We start from the raw sequence: 22775 nt of genomic DNA on the forward strand, positions 1-22775 counted from the left end.
TCTTGGGCAGTTGCCCTTTGATGAGTCAGTTTTTCTCATGTACATGTGGGCACTCCCACTCCTGGGACTTCAGTGTCCTCACCATAAAATGGGGAGGATAATACATCATTATGTAATAAATGTCATTGATAGGAGTGTGTCATGCATACAATCCCTGTGGAGCCAGAAGAAAGCTTGAGAGCCACTGTTGGTAGTCAGCACTAAAGTCAGTCACTTGATAAAGGTGGTGTTTCTTTGATTTAACTTTTTTTATGTACTTAATTTTTTAAGGGGTCTTGCTGTGTTGCCCAGGCTGGATCCAAAAACAAAGGCTCAAGTGATCCTCCCTTCTTGGCTCCCTGAATAGCTGCAATTATAGGCAAGCGCCACTGATTAATCTATTTTTCAATTAGAGTTTGAATTGAGTCTATTTTAGGAAGGCATCTTTAACTGTGTAATATATTGCTTAAAAAAAAAATTGCCGTGCTAGAGAATTCCTGCTTTGCTTAAGTAAGTGGAGCACACTGACAGGCATAAGACTGTTCCTTTAGGTCATTATTCACCTTGTAGCACGTAGATTGGATCACCTATGGTCATGGAAAGAGTAAAGGACTTGTCTGAATCTTTTTTGGGTCATTCTAGGAGATCCTTTCAATTATGGCAATGACCAATGGCTGATAGAACTAGAAACCCAGGCCGGGCACGGTGGCTCACGCCTGTAATCCCAGCACTTTGGGAGGCCGAGGCAAGAGGATCACTTGAGGTCAGGAGTTTGAGACCAGACTGGCTAACTTGGTGAAACCCCGTCTCTACTAAAAATACAAAAATTAGCTGGGTGTGGTGGCATGTGCCTGTAGTCCCAGCTATCTGGGAGGCTGAGGCAGGAGAATTGCTTGAACCTGGGAGGAAGAGGTTGCAGTGAGCCGAGATGGTGCCATACTCCAGCCTAGGCAACAGAGTGAAACTCTGTCTCACAAAAAAAAAAAAAAACAACAAACAAAAAACTAGAAACCTCCTCAAAAAGGCAGGACCTCTGGTGACTGGAATTAGTTGAAAATGTTTGTTTCTGAATCAACTGTTATTTTCCCTGGTTTTTTTTTTTGAGACGGAGTTTCGCTCTTGTTGCCCAGGCTGGAGTGCAATGGCATGATCTCGGCTCACCACAACCTCTGCCTCCCAGGTTCAAGCGATTCTCCTGCCTCAGCCTCCCTAGTAGCTGGGATTACAGGCATGTGCCACCATGCCCGGCTAATTTTGTATTTTTAGTAGAGATGGGGTTTCTCCATGTTGGTCAGGCTGGTCTCGAACTCCTGACCTCAGGTGATCGCCTGCCTCAGCCTCCCAAAGTGCTGGCTGGGATTACAGGCATGAGCCACTGTGCCTGGAATTTTTTTTTTTTTTTTTTTTGTTTTTTTGAGACGGAGTCTCGCTCTGTCGCCCAGGCTGGAGTGCAGTGGCGTGATCTTGGCTCGCTGCAAGCTCCGCCTGCCAGGTTCACGCCATTCTCCTGCCTCAGCCTCCCAAGTAGCTGGGACTACATGCGTCTGCCACCACACCCAGCTAAGTTTTTGTATTTTTAGTAGAGACAGGGTTTTACCGTGTTAGCCAGGATGGTCTCCAGCTCCTGACCTCATGATCTGCCCGCCTCGGCCTCCCAAAGTGCTGGGATTATAGGCGTGAGCCACCGCGCCCGGCCTGTTTTCCCTTTTGTTTCCTACTAGCTTTCTTTGCTAATGCTGTGGGCACTTTAGAGTGGAATGGTCACAGTAAACCCAGGGGATTCAAAGAAAAGAAAGGTTTTGTTTGTTTGTTTTTCTACTTCTTGTGTTTTCTTTATTTTAAATTCCTTTCCCCCACCTGGTGATAGATGCTCTGCTTATGATTTACTGTTTCGATCAATTTTTAAAGCCTCGTATGTTAAACGCCTGGCAAAGAAAGACTGCCCTTAGTTTTGAAAGCAGAAATAAAAAGGTATGTCCCTTGGAGGGAATTTGTCGGCTTATTTCTTGAAGTGCGTACAGACTCCATTCCTCACAGGAACCACTTAGCCCGAGTACTGTCCATTTTTTTGTGGTTAGAGGAAATAGCTCTATTGGGCAGCCAGCCTATAGTGGCATCACACTGGCAGGAGTTGGGATTTTGGAGACTTTTACTGTCTCATTTCTGATCAAATTCTACTCTCCTGCAGTGGTTTTTGGTTTTATAGAACTTTTGGAAAAATTTCCCTTTCCTTTCATCATTCCCAGAACATTGAAAGAAGTATTAAATTACTCCGTTATTGACAGAGAGGTTTTGGTCACCCATGTAAGGAGTTCAGAACCAGGCCTTCCCAGTGGGCTGCCATGCTGGTTTGATTTTTTTTTTTTTGAGACAGAGTCTCACTCTGTCATCCAGGTTGGAGTGCAGTGGTGCGTTCTGGGCTCACTGCAACCTCTGCCTCCCGGGTTCAAGCAACTCTCCTGCCTGAGCCTTCCAAGTAACTGGGATTACAGGCATGCACAACCATGCCAGGCTAATTTTTGTATTTTTGGTAGAGATGGGATTTCACCATGTTGCCCAGACTGGTCTTGAACTCCTGGGCTCAAGCCATCTTCCTGTCTCTGCCTCCCAAAGTGTTGGGATTACAGGCATGAGCCACCATGCCTGGCCTCCTAATCTTATTAATCACCTTGCTTAGAAGCAGTTCTTCCATGGATTGATTGGTGAGATTGGTTACCCTCTTGAACCTTTCTTGTCATCTGTAAGTTGTACTCATGGTGGCCATGTTATTTTGGCTTCCATTTTTTGGGGGGAGGGGGTCAAAAATGGGATTTCCTTAAAATGGCTTTGTGAGGGTATTGTTCTTGAGTTCTGGTTTTAGTCTGATCTTTAAAATGAGGATTACTTGCAGACTATAATAGAGGGACAACTATATAGTTTTTGAGTTTTAAGTGTTTGGTGACCTGATAAATGGCTGTCCAATTCCAGGGATGTGACTATACCAGATGTTGGTAAACTGTGGCCCATAAGTCAGATCTGGTCTACAGCCTGTTTTTGTATGGCCCATAAACTAAGAATGATTTTTCCTTTTTTTTTTTTTTTTTTGAGACAGAGTTTCGCTCTGTTGCCCAGGCTAGAGGGCAGTAGCACTCTCTCGGCTCACTGCACCTCCACCTCCCGGGTTCAAGCAATTCTCCTGTCTGAGCCTCCCGAGTAGCTGGGACTACAGGCACACATCATCACGCCTGGCTAATTTTTGCATTTTTAATAGACACGGGGTTTCACCATATTGGTCAGGCTGGTCTCGAACTCCTGACCTCAGGTGATTCACCTGCCCTCCTTGGCCTCCCAAAGTGCTAGGATTACAGGCGTGAGCCACCGTGCTCGGCCTGATTTTTGCGTTTTTAAGAGGTTATAAAAATCAAGAAAATGAGAAGATAAGCCTCAGACTGGGAAAAAATACTTGCAGAAGACATCTGTTAAAGGACTGTTACCCAGAATATACAAAGAGCTCTTAAAACTCAACAATAAAAAAGCAAAAACAACCCAATTAAAAATATGGGCCAGCCAGGCATGGTGGCTCACACCTGTAATCCCAGCTGTGAGGCTGAAGTGAGATGATTGCTTGAGGCCAGGAGTTGGAGACAAGCCTGAGCAATATAGTGAGCACCCATCTTTAAATTTTTTTTTTTTTTTTTTTTTGAGACAGAATTTCTCTCTTGTTGCCCAGGCTGGAGTGCAATGGTGCGACCTCGGCTCGCCCCAACAACCTCCACCTCCCAGGTTCAAGCGATTCTCCTGTCTTAGCCCCCCGAGTAGCTGGGATTACAGGCATGCACCACCATGCCCAGTTAATTTTGTGTTTTTAGTAGAAACAGGGTTTCTCCATGTTGGTCAGGCTGGCCTTGAACTCCCAATCTCAGGTGATCCACTCGCTTTGGCCTCCCAAAATGCTGGGATTACAGGTGTGAGCCACCGTGCCCGGCCTAAATTTTTTTTTTTTTTTTTTTTTTTTTTTTGAGACGGAGTCTCACTCTGTCGCCCAGGCTGGAGTGCAGTGGCGCCATCTTGGCTCACTGCAAGCTCCACCTCCCGGTTTCACGCCATTCTCCTGCCTCAGCCTCCCGAGTAGCTGGGACTACAGGTGCCCACCACCACACCGGGCTACTTTTTTGTATTTTTAGTAGAGACGGGCTTTCACCATGTTAGCCAGGATGGTCTCGATCTCCTGACTTCGTGATCCATCTGCCTCGGCCTCCCAAAATGCTGGGATTACAGGCATGAGCCACCGCGCCTGGCCCGAAAATTGTTTTTAAATTAGCTGGGCGTAATGGCATGCGTGCCTGTAGTCCTGGCTACTCGAGAGGCTGAGGTGGGAGGATCGCTGGAGCTCAGGAGTTCTAGGCTGCAGTGAGCCATGATTGCACCACTGTGCTCCAGCCTGGGCAATGGAGAGAGACCCCCAGTCTCTTTAAAAAAAAAAAAAAAAAAAAAAAAAAAAAAAAAAAAAAGGACACAAGGCCTAAATAGACACCTTACCAGAGAAGATAAACAGATGACAAGTAAGCATATGAAAAGATAAAGATGTTCAGCATCATAAGTCATTAGGAAATTGCAAATTAAAACAATTGATTTAAACAGATTTACCAAGCCCTGGACTGTATCACAGTGGAACTAGAAGATAAGGTGTTCAGTCTCTTTCGGTTACCATGCCCAGTTCTCTCGTTCTCCTTGGCACTTGTATCTAATGGTAAAGCTGTTCTTAATGAGTTTCTGTTTCATTTGCAGGTATATGAATGACCTAAAGCTACAAATAAAGACGGAGAGAGAACAGTGCCAACTGGGAGCAGGGCAAGAATGCCAATTCCTCCTCCCCCGCCACCCCCACCTGGTCCTCCTCCACCTCCCACATTTCATCAGGTAGGTAGTCCTTCCATTAGTCTATCTCAAAACCTTTGAGTAAATAGGTTGATGGTCCTCACATACTTTTTTTTTTAACTCCTTTTGGTTAAAATTTCTAGATTTTCCTACCCGTAGCATTCCTATTCTTTAATTCTGTTTTTAACATTCCAGATTGTTATTCCTAGTATTAAAGGATACTTAGGGCTTCCTTGTACAAGACATAGTGTATAATCAATGACATGTGGTATAGGAAGGTGGAGGATAAACAAGTCCATCTTTTTCAGCTGGTTCTGATTCCTGAGAGGTCCTCTGAGGACTATAATGGCATGTCTGGTTTCCTTGTCCTGGTTCACTCTAAATGGAGATTTGGACAGGTGGCATTGGAGTTGGAGCTAGTGTTTTCCCCTAAAACTATTTGCTGTATAAAAGTTAGCATGTTGTTTCTTTGGCATTTTTGAGAAAAGTGGTGAGGATTCCTTTTTTTTTTTTGAAACAGAGTCTCACTCTGTTGCCCAGGCTAGAGTGCAGTGGCACGGTCTTGGCTCACTGCAACCTCTGCCTCCTGGGTTCAAGCGATTCTCCTGCCTCAGCTTCCCAAGTAGCTGGGATTACAGGCACGCGCCACCACGCCTGGCTAATTTTTATATTTTTAGTAGAGTTGGGGTTTCACCGTGTTGGCCAGGCTGGTCTTGAACTCCTGACCTTGTGATCCTCCTGCCTTGGCCTCCCAAAGTGCTGGGATTACAGGCGTGAGCCACCGCGCCCGGCTTGAGGATTCTTAGTGGTTGTTTCTTGCTACCACTTCGTCATCTCTTCTATTCAAAATCAGTTCATTTTAAAGCCAAGTCCATCAAGTTGAACACCTTATCAAGAAGGAAAGGAGTTTTTGAAATGTATTGGTTCGAAGACTGAAAGATTCAATAATAGGAAAAAAAGCAATGTGATTTTTGAACCAAGGAGGAAGCTACTTTAGCCATACCTGGATTGTGATACCTAGTGTCACATGAGAAAGAAGGAACCTGAGGCCAGGCGCGGTGGCTCACGCCTGTAATCCCAACACTTTGGGAGGCTGAGGTGGGCGGATTGCTTGAGGCCAGGTGTGGTGGCAGGCGCCTGTAATCCCAGCCACTCAGGAGGCTGAAGCGGGAGAATTGCTTGAACCCAGGAAGCCGAGGTTGCAGTGAGCTGAGATCATGCCACACTCCAGCCTGGGTGACAGAGCGAGACTCCATCTCAAAAAAAAAAAAAAAAGGAACCTGTATGCATTCTATTTTTGTAAAATTTGGAAGTAAAAGTGACTTCAGAGAAGAATAGGCCATGGGTGTGTGTATGTGTACGCGCATAGGTGTGTATGTGTGCTTATATGTATATGTTAAGTGTTTAACAGTTGAGAAATTGTACCCTGAAGAGGAAAAGTGACTTGCCTATCTAATTTGTTTCAGAACTAGGACTAGAGTTCAGGTCTACCCACTTCTGTTTGTTTTCATAACCTGTAGTTTTTAGACATTTTGTTTTAAGAGTATGTATGAACTGCCTTTTAGATGAAGTTTTGTGTGGAAGCCCAATAAATGAAGTAGATAAAAGCAGAGCTTGGCCGGGCACGGTGGCTCACGCCTGGAATCCCAGCACTTTGGGAGGCTGAGGCTGGCGGATCACCTGAGGTCAGGCGTTTGAGACCAGTCTGGCCAACATGGCAAAACCCCATCTCTACTAAAAATACAAAAATTAGCTGGGTGTGGTAGTTGAGCGCCAGTAATCCCAGCTGCTTGGGAGGCCGAGGCAAGTGAATTGCTTGAACCCCAGAGGCAGAGATTGCACCCAGCACTTTGGGAGGCCGAGGAGGGCAGATCATGAGGTCAGGAGATTGAGACCATCCTGGCCAACATGGTGAAACCCCGTCTCTATTAAAAATACAAAAATTAGCTGTGCGTGGTGGCGCTTGCTTGTAATCCCAGCTACTCGAGAGGCTGAGGCAGGAGAATCGCTTGAACCAGGGAGTCAGAGGTTGCAGTGAGCCGAGATCACGCCACTGCATTCCAGCCTGGATGACAGAGCGAGACTCCGTCTCAAAAAAATAAAGCAGAGCTTGTATGGTGATGTTGGGGGTAGAAAGAGGAGGCAGTCAATGAAGACTTTTAGGTAGGTGGTGATACTTGAGCTGAGTCTTAAGCCATGAGTAGAGTTTAGCCAGAAAGAGAGGAGGGAGGGAGGGCACTTGAAGTTGAGGAAGCAGAATGTGGAAAGATACTGATTTGGTATTAATTAATTAATTAATGAGACAGGGTCTCACTCTGTTACCCAGGCTGGAGTGCAATGGTTGTGATCATAACTCACTGCAGCCTCTAATTCCTGGGATCAAGTGATCCGCTTGCCTCAGCCTCCTAAGTAGAGGGGACTACATGTGCATGACACTGCATATAGCTAATTAAAAAAAAAAATTTTTTTAGGCCGGGTGCAGTGGCTCACACCTGTAATTCCAGCACTTGAAACTCTGTCTCAAAAAAAAAGTTGGTTTTTTTTTTTTTGTAAAGGCAGAGTCTCACTTTGTTGCCTAGACTGGTCTTGAACTCCTGGCTTCAAGTGATCCTCTTGCCTGGGCCTCCCAAAGTGCTGGGATTACAGGTGTGAGCCACTGTGCCGGCCTCCTGCTGATTTGTAAGAAAGCATATAGAGGTTTAGATTATTGCTTGAGGGGATGTGGTAGCAGATGCAGCTGGAGATGTAAGCTGAGGGTTTAAATTTTTCTTCTGGCGATCATGAGGAGTTGTTGAAATATTTCCCAGCTACTGGGGAGGCTGAGGCAGGAGAATGGCGGGAACCCAGGAGGTGGAGTTTGCAGTGAGCTGAGATCGCACCACTGTACTCCAGCCTGGATGATAGAATCTAAGACTCTGTCTTAAAAAAAAAAAAGCAAAAAGCAAAAAAAGCAATCAGAGAGTGGAAAAGGCCTGGGGCTTTGAGACAATCAGAGCATTCAAATCTTGGCTGTTTGTTTATGAATGATGTGATATTAACTATCCTAAACCTTTGTTTCCTCATCTTTGGAATGGGAATAATATAGTTTACTTTATAACTTTATTTAGAGGTTAAATTGAAGTAATAGGGAGACAGTAGGGTATGTTAGTTGAGATAGGATATGAGTTTTTAGTGTCACTGTTGGAGTTTGGACTCTTGTTTTATTGTTTACTAGTTGCATGACCTTAGATAGCTATTCAGCTTCTGGCCCACCCTTTCCAAATGGCGACAATGATAATAATACCTTTCTCATGGGAAGGTTTCGAGATTTAAATGAGCTAAGGCAAATATTGTGCTTACCACAGTGCCTAAGTCATAGTAGGGACTCACTAAATGTTTGCCTTGATGGTGATGATACACATTAAGTGTCTAACATACATAGTGTCTAACATGCAGACTAGCACAAAGATAACTACGTATTACTGCAGGCCTCCCATCAGAAGCTTCTGAATAAGAAGGAAATGGAGTTCCTTCACAGAAGATAGAACAGGAGGGAAAAAACTGAGAAGGATAATGCACATTGATATTGCTCTTTGGCATGTATATCTAATGAGGTTAGACAGACATCTCATGGAATACGGTTTGCTTTAAGTCATTTATCCCAAGCTTGTGATAAAGGGAACTTTTTTTTTTTTTTTTTTTTTTTGCAGGCTCATTCTCTCCCTGTTGCCCAGGCTGCAGTGCAGTGGTGTGATCTCGGCTCACTGCAACCTCCAACTCCTGGGTTCAAGCGATTCTCCTGTCTCAGCCTCCTGAGTAGCTGGGATTACAGCATGTGCCACCATGCCTGGCTAAGTTTTTGTATTTTTAGTAGAGATGGGGTTTCACTATGTTGGCCAGGATGGTCTTGAACTCCTGACCTCAAGTGATCCACCTGCCTTGGCCTCCCAAAGTGTTGGGATTACAGGTGTGAGCCACCGCACCTGGCCGATAAAGGGAACTCTTTAGGGTGAACTTATATTTCTTTTATCCTCCAGGCAAACACAGAGCAGCCCAAGCTGAATAGAGATGAGCAGCGGGGTCGAGGTGCCCTCTTACAGGACATTTGCAAAGGGACCAAGCTGAAGAAGGTGACCAACATTAATGATCGGAGTGCTCCCATCCTCGAGAGTGAGTCTGAGCTTCATTTCCTAGTGAACTGGCAGGATCCCAGGAGTGACTTGGAGACTTGGCTGGGTTGTTATTTTTACTGGGGCTTGAGTGGGAGAGTTTTGTCCTGGGATGTGCTTTGGCTCTCTTCTCATTCATTCTTCTGAACCTTAGAAGTTTCTTCTTGACTCTTGAGAGCATCTCAGGATTAAGGTTACCATCTCACCGGGCGTGGTGGCTCATGCCTGTAAGCCCAGCACTTTGGGAGGTCAAGGTGGAAAGATTGCATGAGCCTAGAAGTTCGAGGCTGCAGTGAGCTGTGATCATGTCACTGCGCCACTGCACTCCAGCCTGGGCAACAGAGCAAGACCCTGTCTCTCAAAAAGGGGGAAAAAAAAAGGCTGCTATCTCTTATTGTAACTAATGCTCATCAGGGCACATCCTTGACTGTCCTTTGAGGACACTGTCACATTCCTGGAATCCTCTTGACTGAAACCAAGGTTGATTTTATGATTGCTACAAGTGTCCATTCCTGTAGGCCTCTGGAGAGTGCTCACGTATTGGTCCCTGATCCTTTAGCCTTCTATCATCTGAGATGTGGAGAGAAGAGCCCAGATAACTATGTTGAACATTTCTTTTTTTTTTTTTTTTTAAAGACTGAGTTTCGCTCTTGTTGCCCAGGCTGGAGTGCAGTGGCACAGTCTCAGCTCACTCACTGCAACCTCCGCCTCCTGGGTTCAGGTGGTTCTCATGCCTCAGCCTGCCAAGTAGCTGGGACTACAGGCACCCGCCACCACACCCGGCTAATTTTTTGCATTTTTAGTAGAGACGGGGTTTCACCGTGGTCTCCATCTCCTGATCTCGTGATCTGCCTGCCTCTGCCTCCCAAAGTGCTGGGATTACAGGCGTGAGCCACCGCGCCCGGCTTCACTTGTTCTTTCTCTTTCATCACAACAGAGTTTCATCCCTACACAAAGCTGTGGAGCAGAGAGGCCTAGCTTTCCTTTCTTTTCTTTTCGCTCTCTCTCTCTTTTTTTTTTTTTTTTGGAAACAAGGTCTTGCTCTGTCTGTTGCTCAGGCTGGAGTGCAGTGGTACGATCACAGTTCACTGCAGCCTCGACCTCCCAGGCTCAATCAAGCCTTCCATCTCAGCCTCCCGAGTAGCTGGGACTATATAGGCATGCATCACCATGCCTGGGTAATTTTTGAAATTTTTTGTAGAGACAGGTCCTACTATATTGCCTAGGCTGCTCTCAAACTCCTGAGCTTAAGTGATCCTCCCATCTTGGCCTCCCAAAATGCTGGGATTAGCAGCATAAGCTACTGTACCAGGCCTGCTTTTTTAAATAAAAGGGCAAAAACAAGACTGGTTTGTTTGCAAGCGATAGCCCAGATAGAGGAGTGGTTTCCCCTCATGATTGACTTGGTCACCAGCTGAGAGCATGTGAAATGAAAACCCTACTGGTATGCTTTCCAGAGCCCAAAGGAAGCAGTGGTGGCTATGGCTCTGGAGGAGCTGCCCTGCAGCCCAAGGGAGGTCTCTTCCAAGGAGGAGTGCCGAAGCTTCGACCTGTGGGAGCCAAGGATGGTTCAGGTATCTGATGAGTACTTTCCCAGGGTATTTCCCTGGTGTGTTAATTTCTGATGTCCCAAGTGGGCCATCTCAGGTTGAGGAGTATGGTAGAGGTGGGGGGAAGAAAAACTTGGGAGCAGGGGAGGAGTTAAAGAGTAGAATACAGCAAAAGCTGAGGGATTAAATGAAAGTGGATGCACTTGGATAAAGAAAATGTGGCATATATACACTAGAATACTATTCAGCCTTAGACAAGAAGGAAAATTCTGTCATTTCTGATAATACGGATGAACTTGGAGGACATTATACTAAATGAAATAAGCCAGGCACAAAAACACAAATACTGCATGATCTCATTTATATGTGGGATCTGAAACAGTTGAACTCACTCATAGAAGTAGAGAGTGAAATGTTGGTTACTAGAGGCTGGGGGCAGTAGGCGTTGGGATGGGGAAAGGGGAGATGTTGGTCAAAGGGTACAAAGTTTCAGTTAGACAGGAGGGGTAAGTTTTAGTGATCTATTGCAGCAGTCCCCAGTCTTTTTGGCACCAGGGACTGGTTTCGTGGAAGACAATTTTTCCATAGATGGTGGGCGGGGGATGGTTTCAGGATGAAACTGTTTCACCTTATATCATCAGGCATTAGTTAGATTCTCATAAGGGGCATGCTACCTAGATCCCTCACATGCACGGTTCACAATGAGGTTTGCCCTCCTATGAGAATCTAATGCTGCTGCTGGTCTGACAGGAGGCGGAGCTCAGGCAGTAATGCTTGCTCGCTCACCTTCTGTGTGCCCTGTTCCTAGCAGGCCACTGACCTGTACAGGTGCATGCCCCCAGGGATTGGCGACCCCCTGATTATACTTAATGTATATTTCAAAATTGCTAAAAGAGTATATTTTATTTTATTTTTTTATTCTTCCCCCACGCCGCCAACCCCGAGATGGAGTCTTGCTCTGTCGCCGAGGCTGGAGTGCAGTGGCGCCATCTTGGCTCGCTGCAACTTCCGCCTCCCGGGTTCAAGCCTCCTGCCTTAGCCTCCCAAGTAGCTGGGATTACAGGCACAGGCCACCACACCTGGCTAATTTTGTAGTTTTAGTAGAGACCAGGTTTCACCATGTTGGCCAGGCTGGTCTCAAACTTCTGACCTCAAGTGATCCGTCCACCTTGGCCTCCCAAAGTGCTGGGATTACAGGCGTGAGCCACTGCGCCTGTTGTAGAGTAGATTTTAAGTGTTTTCACCATTAAAAAAAAATATGTGAGGTGATGGATATGTTAGTTTGATTTAATCATTCCACAATGTATACATATAACAAGACATTGTACCCGATAAATACATAAAATTATTACTTGTCAAAAATAAAGTAACATTTAAAAATAAATAACAATGTATCCTGAGCCTGAAACCGTATTAAAACCCAGAACTAGGCCGGACGTGGTGGCTCACGCCTGTAATCCCAGCACTTTGGGAAGCCGAGGTGGGCGGATCACCTGAGGTTAGGATTTCGAGACCAGCCTGTCCAACATGGTGAAACCCCATCTCTACTAAAAATACAAAAATTAGCCAGGTGTGGTGGTGCACACCTGTAATCCCAGCTGCTTGGGAGGCTGAGGCAGGAGAATCACTTGAATCCAGGAGGCAGAGGTTGCGGTGAGCTGAGATCGCACCATTGCACTCCAGCCTAGGCAACAACAGCGAAACTTCATCTCAAAAAACAAAAAACCCAGAACTATTCAACTCCTTTCCCTGCTGCCATGCAGGTTGCACTAAGGAGCTGAGTGAAGTAGGGATACTGACCAATATCTGTCCAGCTCTGTTGACCCTGTGTTGTCTATGTATTTGTAGAGAACCTAGCTGGTAAGCCAGCCCTGCAAGTCCCCAGTTCTCGAGCTGCTGCCCCAAGGCCTCCAGTATCTGCCGCCAGCGGGCGTCCTCAGGATGATACAGACAGCAGCCGGGCCTCACTCCCAGAACTGCCCCGGATGCAGAGACCCTCTTTACCGGACCTTTCTCGGCCTAATACCACCAGCAGTACGGGCATGAAGCACAGCTCCTCTGCCCCTCCCCCGCCACCCCCAGGGCGGCGTGCCAATGCACCCCCCACACCTCTGCCTATACACAGCAACAAAGCCCCTGCCTACAACAGAGAGAAACCCTTGCCACCGACGCCTGGACAAAGGCTTCTCCCTGGTCGAGAGGGACCTCCTGCTCCACCCCCAGTTAAACCACCTCCTTCCCCTGTGAATATCAGAACAGGACCAAGTGGCCAGTCTCTGGCTCCTCCTCCTCCGCCTTACCGCCAGCCTCCTGGAGTCCCCAATGGACCCTCTAGCCCCACTAATGAGTCAGCCCCTGAGCTGCCACAGAGACACAATTCTTTGCATAGGAAGACACCAGGGCCTGTCAGAGGCCTAGCACCTCCTCCACCCACGTCAGCCTCCCCCTCTTTACTGAGTAATAGGCCACCTCCCCCAGCCCGAGACCCTCCCAGTCGGGGAGCAGGTAAGTGCTTGGAAGCACCTTTTTCCCTATCATGCTGTGACTTGATTTTATCTTTCCCCAGAGCACTCCTTGAAGACAGTAATTCGTTTATTCATTCAGTGGGTTTATTGAGTACCTTTTTATGTGTCAGGTCTGTTGGTAGGCAAATAGCAATAAATAGAAAAGACAAAAAAATTCGACAGTCAAACTAGAAAATATATAAAGACATAGTATGCAGTATGCTTTAGAGAATTACAAAGCAGAGGAGAGGAATAAGATATACTGGGGCGGAGGTCGGATGATGATATCTTAAATTGGAGGAGTGGGGAGAGAGTCAGGACAGTCCTTACTGATACAGTGAAAATTTGACAAAGACCTGAAGAAAGTGACGAGTAAGCTTAGTAGTTATCTAGGAGAACAGCTGTTGCAGGCAGTGGAACAACAAATGCAGAGGCCATAAGGCAGAAATATTCTTGAAACATTTTGGGGACAGCAAGGGGGCCATTGTGGCAAGACTAGAAAGAGTGAGGGGAGGGAAGAGTGGTAGGACTTGGAGGCTGGAAAGCTAGAGCTGCAGGGGAGAGCACTGCAGGATTTTGCAAAGACCTTGGATTTAACTGTGTGAGATGGGAAGCCACTGGAGAGTTTTAAACAGAGAAGTAGTATGATTTGATTCACCTTTTAAAAAGATCATTAACTCCTATGTTGAGAACAGACTGCAGGAGGACAAAGGTGACAAAAGGAGACTAGTTACTGGACTGTTGCAGTAAATGGCCAGATGGTTAGGACTACTGTGAATTTGTGGGAAGATATGTGTTCAGTTTGAGACAAGTTTGAGATGCCTGTTAGGTACTCAGGAAGAGACAATGAATTGGTAATTGGCTATCAGACTCCAAAGTTGAGGGGAGAGGTTTCGGCTAGAGAGATACATTTGAATGGTATTGAAAACCACATGCTGGATGAAGTCACCTAAGGAGTGAGTATAGATAAGAAGAGGCCTAGGAGGCTGAGGCAGGAGAATCGCTTGAACTCAGGAGGCAGAGGTTGCAGTGAGCCGAGATCACGCCACTGCACTCCAGCCTGGGCGACAGAGTGACAGTCCATCTCAAAAAAAAAAAAAAAAAAAAAAAAAAATGAGGGCTGAGCCCTCGCCCTCCTACATTAGAGGCAAAAGAGATGAAGAATACCCAGCAGAGGAAACAGAAAAGCTTCTAGTGAGGATGGAAGGAGAAAAACCAAGAATGTGATAGAAAAACTCCAAGGTAGAGTAAGTGGTCAGCTGTGCCCAGTGCTGCAGATGGGTCAGGTAAGTTAAAGACCAAGAACTGGCATTGGTCTTAGTATCATGGGACCCTTTTGAGTAGTTTCAGTGGAGTAGTGGAGGGTGAAAGTGAAAGCTTAATTGGAGTGGGTTCAAGAATGCAGGAATAGGAGGAGAGAAATTGGAGATAGCAATATAGAAATCTCTGAAAGAGTTCGCTGTAAAGTCCAGGAGAGAGGGGTGAAGATAAGTGAAGTGATTGTTGGAGGAAGATGTGGGGTTGAGAGTTGTTTTTTTCCTGTCCCAAGATGGGAGACCTATTTGTATGCTGATGGAATGAGTAGCATGAAACTTAGGAGAGAGGGAAAAAACTGAATCAGAAAAGAGGGAACAGATTGCCTGAATAATGACCTGGAGGAGGCCAGAGGAGAGAGAATGTGATCGATAGATAAAGGGTTGGCCTTAGATAGGAACATAGTTCTTCCATAGTAACAAGAGGGGAGGCAGAGCATATAGGCTTAGAAGCAAGTGGGTAGGTGGGTATAGTGGTAGAAGCATGTGGAAAGTTTATTCTAATTTGCTTCTGTTTTCTCAGTGAAATGGAAAGCAAGAGCATCAGCTGTGATTGAGGCGAGAGAAGGAGAAGGAGAGTTGAGGAGAGAGAAGAGGCATGAAATGGTCATCTGGAGCGTGGGAGTGTGGGTGGACTAGGGAAATGTGCTCAGATAGGCAACCACGCGAAGGGCCCACTTGAGATTATGGGCCATACATTTCATGTGAGATTAATTAGTCTCGTGTGTTCAGTTGTGATTTGCAGGTACAAAATAAGAGTAGAGCTGTATTTAACCAGCGTTAGCATGTTTTAGGCATGTGCGACTCTAAGGGAGAGTGGGGCAGGAAGGAAAGGGTGTATGTGAGGGAGTGATTGCAATAATGGAGCCTAAGCTGGGTGAGGAGGGAATTTAGGAACCCTGGAAAAAGAAGAGGTTGTGTAATCTCCTTATAATTAACATAACTGAAATTTTAGAGTGAGGGAGACCATGACAGCTCTGTGGGGCCTTATTGGATGTGGGAATTTTGGCTCCCATATCCTTATATCATTAGACTTTGAGACATACCCTCCACAAACAGCTTCTTGGCCTTCATTTATTTATTTGTTTGTTTGTGTTTTGAGACAGAGCCTTGCTCTGTCGCCTAGGCTGGAGTGCAGTGGTGCAATCTCTGCTCATTGCAACCTCTTCCTCCCAGGTTCAAGTGATTGTTGTGTCTCAGCCTCCTGACTAGCTGGAATTAACAGGCACGTGCCACCACACCTGGCTAATTTTTGTATTTTTAGTAGAAACGGGTTTTCGTCATGTTGGCCAAGCTGGTCTCAAACTCCTGACCTCAAGTGAGCCACTGTGCCCAGCCCTTAGCTTTTATTTTAAAGTCAGTTTCTACAGGTATAGAACATTGATTAAGGAGTTATGTCATGGAGTCTGGGCATGATGGCTCACGCCTTAATCCCAGCACTTTGGAAGGTTGAGGCCAGCAGATCATTTAAGCCCAGGAGTTCGAGACCAGCCTGGGCAACATGGCAAAACCCTGTCTCTACAAAAAATAATTTAAAAAAATTAGCCTGGCATGGCGGTGCATGCCTATAGTCTCAGCTACTCGAGAGGCTGAGGTGGGAAGACCACTTGAGCCTGGGAGGTGGAGGTTGCAGTGAGCTGTGATAGTGCCACTGCATTTCAGCCTGGGCAACACAGCAAGACCTTGTCCCAAAAAAAAAGGTAAAGGTTATATCATTAAGTAGCAAGGCATTAAAAGTCCATTAACCTGTGTGCGACAGCTTTGTTCGGTACATACAGATTTGTACTCTAGCAGCTGGCCATCTAACATAGGGCAGCCAAACAGTGGCCTACTGCATTCCTGATCCCATATCTCCCTAGCTTTAGCCATAATGAGGTGGTCCTAAGGTGGCCCTTGATTCTGTAAAGTTCAGGTTTGACTTTTTTTTTTTAACTTAGGGATTTTACAAAAGACTGTTTGTCTGAGCAAAGCTCATATCTTTCTGACCTCATCCAGGAATAGAAGAAGAGAAAAATGCAATTTCCGTGGGTTGAGCTGAGCACTTTTAAATGTCTGCAGGCTTTCTTGCTTCCCATTTTTCCATTCTTTCTCTGTGGTAGCTAGGACTACAGGGATGTTGCCACCATGTCTGGCTCATGAAATTTTTTTTTTATTTTTATTTTTTAAGATGAGGTCTGTGTTGCCCAGGCTGGACTCAAACTCTTGACTCAAGCCATCCTCCCACTTTGGCCTCCCGAAGCCCTAGGATTACAGATGTGAGCAATTGTACCTGGCTAGAGCAGCAATTCTTAAGAGTGATAAACCGGAAAAAAATTGAGATATTTTAGTCAGAGATCATTTGAGTATTGCCTCGATTTGTTGTGTGACCTTGGACAGATCACTGATTCTCTTTTCTCACCTGTAAAATGTACATTTGAAAAGTACAGTGGGGGTCAGGGACAGAGGCTCACACCTGTAATCCTAGTGCTTTGGGAGGCTGAGGCAGGAGGATCGCTTGAGACAGGGAGTTCGAGACCAGACTGGGCAACATGGTGAAACCCCATTTCTACAAAAAATAAAAAAACTAGGCTGGGTGCAGTGGCTCACGCCTGTAATTCTAGCACTTTAGGAGGCTGAGACACGCAGATCACCTGAGGTCAGGAGTTCAAGACCAACCTGGCCAACATGGTGAAACCACGTCTCTCTACTAAAATACAAAAATTAGCCAGGCATGATGGCAGGTGCCTGTAATCCCAGCTACTCGGGAGGCTGAGACGGGAGAATTGCTTGAACCTGGGAGATCGTGGTTGCAGTGAGCTGAGATTGCACCACTGCACTCCAGCATGGGTGACTGAGCGAGACTCTGTCTCAAAAAATAAATAAAAAAATAAAAATAAATTTAAAAAACCTAGCCAGGCGTGGTAGCGTGTGCCTGTGGTCCCAGCTACTTGGGAGGCTAGGATGGGAGGATTACTTGAGCCCAGGAGGCAGAGGCTACAGAGAGTTGAGATCACGCCACTGCACTCCAGCCTAGGCAGCAGAGCAAGACCCTGCCTCAAAAAACACCCCCCAAAATCCAAAAACTAGCATTATTGGTTCATAGAGTTTGTTTCAAGAATTTTTTCTTTGCAGAGTAAAACACTGTCCTTTTGTGTTTTTTTTGAGATGGAGTCTCGCTCTGTCGCCCAGGCTGGAGTGCAGTGGCGTGATCTCGGCTCACTGCAAGCTCCACCTCCCAGGTTCACGCCATTCTCCTGCCTCAGCCTCCCGAGTAGCTGGGACTACAGGCACCCGCTACCATACCCGACTAATTTTTTTGTATCTTTAGTAGAGATGGAGTTTCACCATGTTAGCCAGGATGGTCTCGATCTCCTGACCTTGTGATCCGCCCGCCTTGGCCTCCCAAAGTGCTGGGATTACAGGCGTGAGCCACCGCTCCCGCCAACACTGTCCATTTTTAAGGGAATTTTAAAATTGAAACCATCATACTTTTCTCAAAATTAGGGTTAATCTTGGATTACAAGAGCCTGTCTCCCATCCCAGGACTTCTTTTGCAAATTGTTTTTTAGGGACTGGAGTTCTGGCTCTGTCACTTGAAACAGTCTTAAAACTGGATCTGGGGCCGGGCGCGGTGGCTCATGCCTGTAATCCCAGCACTTTGGGAGGCTGAGGCGGGCAGATCATGAGGTCAGGAGATTGAGACCATCCTGGCTAACACGGTGAAACCCTTCTCTCTACTAAAAATACAAAAATGAGCCAGGCGTGGTGGCGGGTGCCTGTAGTCCCAGCTACTTGGGAGGCTGAGGCAGGAGAGTGGCATGAACCCGGGAGGCGGAGCTTGCAGTAAGCCGAGATCACGCCACTGTACTCCAGCCTTGGGGACAGAGCGAGACTCCGTCTCAAAAAAAAAAAAAAAAATGAAAAATAACTGGATCTGACAAAGAGCCCAGAAGCTTATTGGAGACAGCAGAACCTGGCTGGGATGAGGGAGGGAGCTGGAGAAGCCAAACAGATCACTCTTACCCTGCTCTATTTTGCCATTCCAGGTCGTCTCATCGCTGTCACCTGCCTGGTGTCTAGCTGGTGTCGGTGTCGTTGTGAACCTGGCTAACCCTGTCTACCTTGCTGCCCTGGCCTAGGAGTAGATACAAATTCTCAGGGCCTTGAGGAATCTGGGTTTTAGGGAATATTTTTGAGGGCTTAAAGAAGCTTCTGTTCTTAAAGAGCTTTAGTTTGAGTAGGTTTGGAATCAAAACAAGGCTCAGAGATCTGCTGGGAGTTACAAGATTTCTCTTTAATTATTGCATCTAGTGTCCCCTGTTTCTACTTGAACAAAGCTTGAAAACAGGAAGAGTTGACATTCTGAGTGTGTCGTATGGGAAGCAAAAACATTTATTGGGCTTACTGTGCCACATTGTGTGTGTGTGTGTGTGTGTGTGTACGTTATTCTATTACTGTGTTACATGCTTAACTATAGTCACTACAGCAATTCTGATAGTAATCAGGAGGAATAATAAGATACTCTTTTCTTTGAGACAGTCTTCTCTGTCACCAGGCTGGAGTGCAGTGGCGCGATGTTGGCTTATTGCAGCCTCCACCTCCCAGGTTCAAGCTCCTCCTACCTCAGGCTCCAGAATATCTGGGATTGCAGGCGTGTGCCACCACGCTTGGCTCATTTTTGTACTTTTTTTAAATTCGAGGTGAGGTTTCATCATGTTGCCCAGGCTGATCTCGAACTCCTGGCATCAAGCGATCTGCCTGCCTCAGCCTCCCAGAGTGTTGGGATTACAGATGTGAGCCACTATGCCCGGCCAAGATACCGTTTTACTACTAAAAACAGTTTTGTCTGTTAAGCTGAGTAGTCTTTTCACGTACTATTTAGGTAACAACTATTTATTGGGCCATGTGCTATGGCACATGCCTATAATCCCAGTCCTTTGCTGAGGCGGGAGCATTGCTTGAGCCCAGGAGTTTGAAGCTGCACTGAGCTATGATCCCACCGCTGCGCTTTAACCTGGGTGACAGAGTGAGACCCTGTCTCTTAAAAAAATTGAACATGGCCTAGATACCAAAAGATGCACTTCCAAGCCACTGGATTGTAAATCTGGTTGGGAAGATACTATGCAGAATACTGGGAGTTACAAAAAGCAGTGTGGGAGAGTAGAAAGAGCAGATATGTGCCTTGCCTATTTTTATTTGATCTGCGACCTTAAACAAATAACCTGAGTCCCAGTTTTCTCATTTGTGAAATGGGGATAATATTACATACTTTGCATGTGTGGCTATAAGACTTTTTAAAGATTTAATACACTGAAAATGCCGGGAACATAATAGATACCCAATAAATGGTAGCTGCTATTATTGTTAGTTAATACAGAGCATAGGAGTAAGACAACTTAAACACATTAGAATCTGTTATATTCCAGTCATATTGCCATTTCTTCACACATGCTTTTGACGTTACCTTCTACTTGGTGGCAAATTTTCATCTAAGAGTGAATTTGATTTTTGGAAATCACCAAAAAGCAGATTCAGACATAGGTATGAATATTTTCTTTTTTTTTTGAGGCAGAGTTTTGTTCTTGTTGCCCAAGCTAGAGTGCAATGGCACGATCTTGGATCACCGCAACCTCCGCCTCTTGGGTTCAAGCAATTCTCCTGCCTCAGCCTTCTGAGTAGCTAGGATTACAGGCGCGCACCACCACATATGGCTAATTTTTGTATTTTTAGTAGAGACTGGGTTTCTCCATGTTGATCAGGCTGGTCTCGAACTCCTGACCTCAGGTGATCCTCCCGCCTCGGCCTCCCAAAGTGCTGGGATTACAGGTGTGAGCCACTGCGCCTGGCATAGGTATGAATATTTTCATTGGTGGTGGTGGTGGGGCAACCTCAGAAATGAAATGTGACCATCATATAATAGTGTTTATAGCTCTGACTGATAAACTTGCTTTGGAGGCAATTCCAAAAGAGGTGTTTGCAGTGTTTGAGCAATGAGACTGTTACTGGACATATGTAACTTCCCACAATGAATCTGCTGTATATATTTTGAAAATCGCTCATTGATGTTAAGAGTTAAGTGACATAGCCTGTATATGCTGTGGGAGAGCAGAGGTGGAGGGACTCAGAAGAAAATGGACTGCTTTGGGAAAGCCTTGAGAAGATGGGACTTGGATTGAACCTTGAAGGATAGGGAGGATTTGGTAGTAAGGGAAGGGGGGATATCAGAATATTGTGAGGGGAGTCACAAGAGCAAAGCATATAATTCGGTTTATTCAGCAAACATTGATTGAGCACCTGCTGTGTGCTGTACATTTGGCTGAACTTGGGAACCCAGAAGGAGGAACTGCTCTGACATCAAGGGGTACACAGTATACTGGGGGAAGAGCACACAGAAGAAATAATTATAATAGTCTATTCAAGTGGTAGGTACGCACAAACTGCAGTGGAAGTGCAGAGAAGGGCTCCTAACCTAGCCTAGCAATAAGAAGGGAAGAGGAGAAGCCAAGCTCAGGCTGATTGGTGTGGTAGGTTACTATGTAAGCAAAGGCTTTGAGACTTTATTTTTTTACTTATTTATGTATTTGAGATGGAGTCTCTCTCTGTTGCCCAGGCTGGAGTGCAGTGGCACAATCTGGGCTCACTGCAACCTCCACCTCCCAGGTTCAAGTGATTCTTGTGCCTCAGCCTCCTGAGGAGCTGGGACTACAGGCACACGCCACTACACTGGGCTAATTTTTTGTATTTTTAGTAGAGATGGGGTTTCATCATGTTGCCCAGGCTGGTCTCCAACTGCTGAGCTCAGGCAATCCTCCCGCCTCAGCCTCCCAAAGTGCTAGGATTATAGACATGAGCCATCACACCCAGCCACGGTTTGAGACTTTATGATTTAGGCAGTGCAAAGCCTTTGAAAAAACGGGATCAAGTTTTTAGGGAGGTTGGTGAGCTGGTGTTATGCAAAATGAATTTGGAGGGGTAAGAGACGAAGCAAGGAGAACATTCGGAAGGCTTTTGCAGTAGAACAGGCTAAATATAAGGAAGACCTGAATTAGAATTGTGGAGGAAGGCATGGAAAAGCAGAAAAAAAATCAAGAACAGATAGGGTTCTTGACTGACTGGTAGGAAATGTAGAAAGGCCATACATTTATTCTGAATGTTGGTATCTGGAAGAATGGTGATGCTGTTCAAGTAATAAGGACAAAGGGGAACCAGGCACTGTGAGCCTCTGTGGGGTGTGTTACTCTTTTAGCTCATGTGTTTCGAGTCATTCTACCCCTTGCCGTCTCCACATCCAAACCTAAGTACTTTGGATTTTAATTGCAGCTCCTCCACCCCCACCACCTGTGATCCGAAATGGTGCCAGGGATGCTCCCCCTCCCCCACCACCGTACCGAATGCATGGGTCAGAACCCCCGAGCCGAGGAAAGCCCCCACCTCCCCCCTCAAGGACGCCAGCTGGGCCACCCCCTCCTCCGCCGCCGCCCCTGAGGAATGGCCACAGAGATTCTATCACCACTGTCCGGTCTTTCTTGGGTGAGTAGCTAGCTATCTGTAGTCCCATGGTTCCTGCGGTGACTTCACCCACCCCAGTGCGGTGGCTGCCAGATGACCACCATGGAGTGGGAATGGCCACATGGGATCCTTTGTTCACAGTAGTTCTCCTCCTGACTTCATCCTCAGAGGTATGGGCTGTGTTCATTGACTTCCTTATCTTGATGTGAATTCTAAGCATGGATGCTTTGGAATAGATTGAAGTAAAATCAGCAAGTGTTGTGCTAACTCTAAATCCACTCCAAAGATCAGTTTTTGTAGTTAGCTTTTAGGTCAGAGACTCTGTATCTTCTTTAGGATTATTCAGACAGGACTTACGTATTCTCCTAGGAAGGAGTGTTCCTTTCTAGCTCTTCAAAAACAAAACACTTGATTGTTCTTGGAATTATTATTTTTTAATTATTTTTTATAGAGACTTGGTGTCTCTGTTGCCCAGGCTGCTGTCAAACTCCTGGTCTCAAGCAGTCCTCCAACCTCGGCCTCCCAAAGTGCTGGGATTATACATGTGAGCCATCACACCCAGCCTTTCCTTGGAATTCTTGGAAAAAAAAAAAAAAAAAAAAAAGTCCCATGACACATTGCCTGGAAAGAAAAAAGAAGAAAGAATGACAAAAAATATTAAAGAAGGATTGGGCGCGATGGCTCGTGCCTGTAATCCCAGCACTTTGGGAGGCCAAGGTGGGAGGATTGCTTTTAGCCCAGGAACTCAAGACCAGCGTGGGCAACATGGTGGAACTTCATCTCTCTAAAAAATACAAAAATTAACTGGGTGTGGTGGCACACGCCTGTGGTTCCAGCTACTCAGGAAGATTGCCTAAGTCCAGGGAGGTTGAGGCTGCAGCAAACCATTGATCACATCACTGCACCCCAGCCTGGGCAACAGAGAGAGACTCTGTC

The 22775-nt window shown here is 46.0% G+C and overlaps 1 protein-coding gene across 5 annotated transcripts in view; it reads left to right on the forward strand.

Moving 5' to 3' along the window:
• WIPF2 (WAS/WASL interacting protein family member 2) overlaps positions 1-22775 on the forward strand; it is a 61858-nt gene that overhangs the window by 31427 nt on the left and 7656 nt on the right. For 4 of the 5 annotated variants that reach the window (XM_054457165.2, XM_054457167.2, XM_054457166.2 and 1 more), the window contains 5 exons: positions 4747-4878; positions 8853-8985; positions 10442-10558; positions 12383-13039; positions 21651-21860. In XM_054457165.2, coding sequence (XP_054313140.1) covers positions 4816-4878; positions 8853-8985; positions 10442-10558; positions 12383-13039; positions 21651-21860 — 1180 coding nt within the window. In that variant the 5' untranslated portion in view covers positions 4747-4815. Of the gene's footprint in view, positions 1-270; positions 359-4746; positions 4879-8852; positions 8986-10441; positions 10559-12382; positions 13040-21650; positions 21861-22775 lie in introns of all 5 variants that reach the window. The other variant, XM_063656430.1, reaches the window with a different exon arrangement.

The sequence above is a fragment of the Pongo pygmaeus genome, chromosome 19, assembly GCF_028885625.2.
Source record: "Pongo pygmaeus isolate AG05252 chromosome 19, NHGRI_mPonPyg2-v2.0_pri, whole genome shotgun sequence".
Taxonomy (NCBI): Eukaryota; Metazoa; Chordata; class Mammalia; order Primates; family Hominidae; genus Pongo; species Pongo pygmaeus.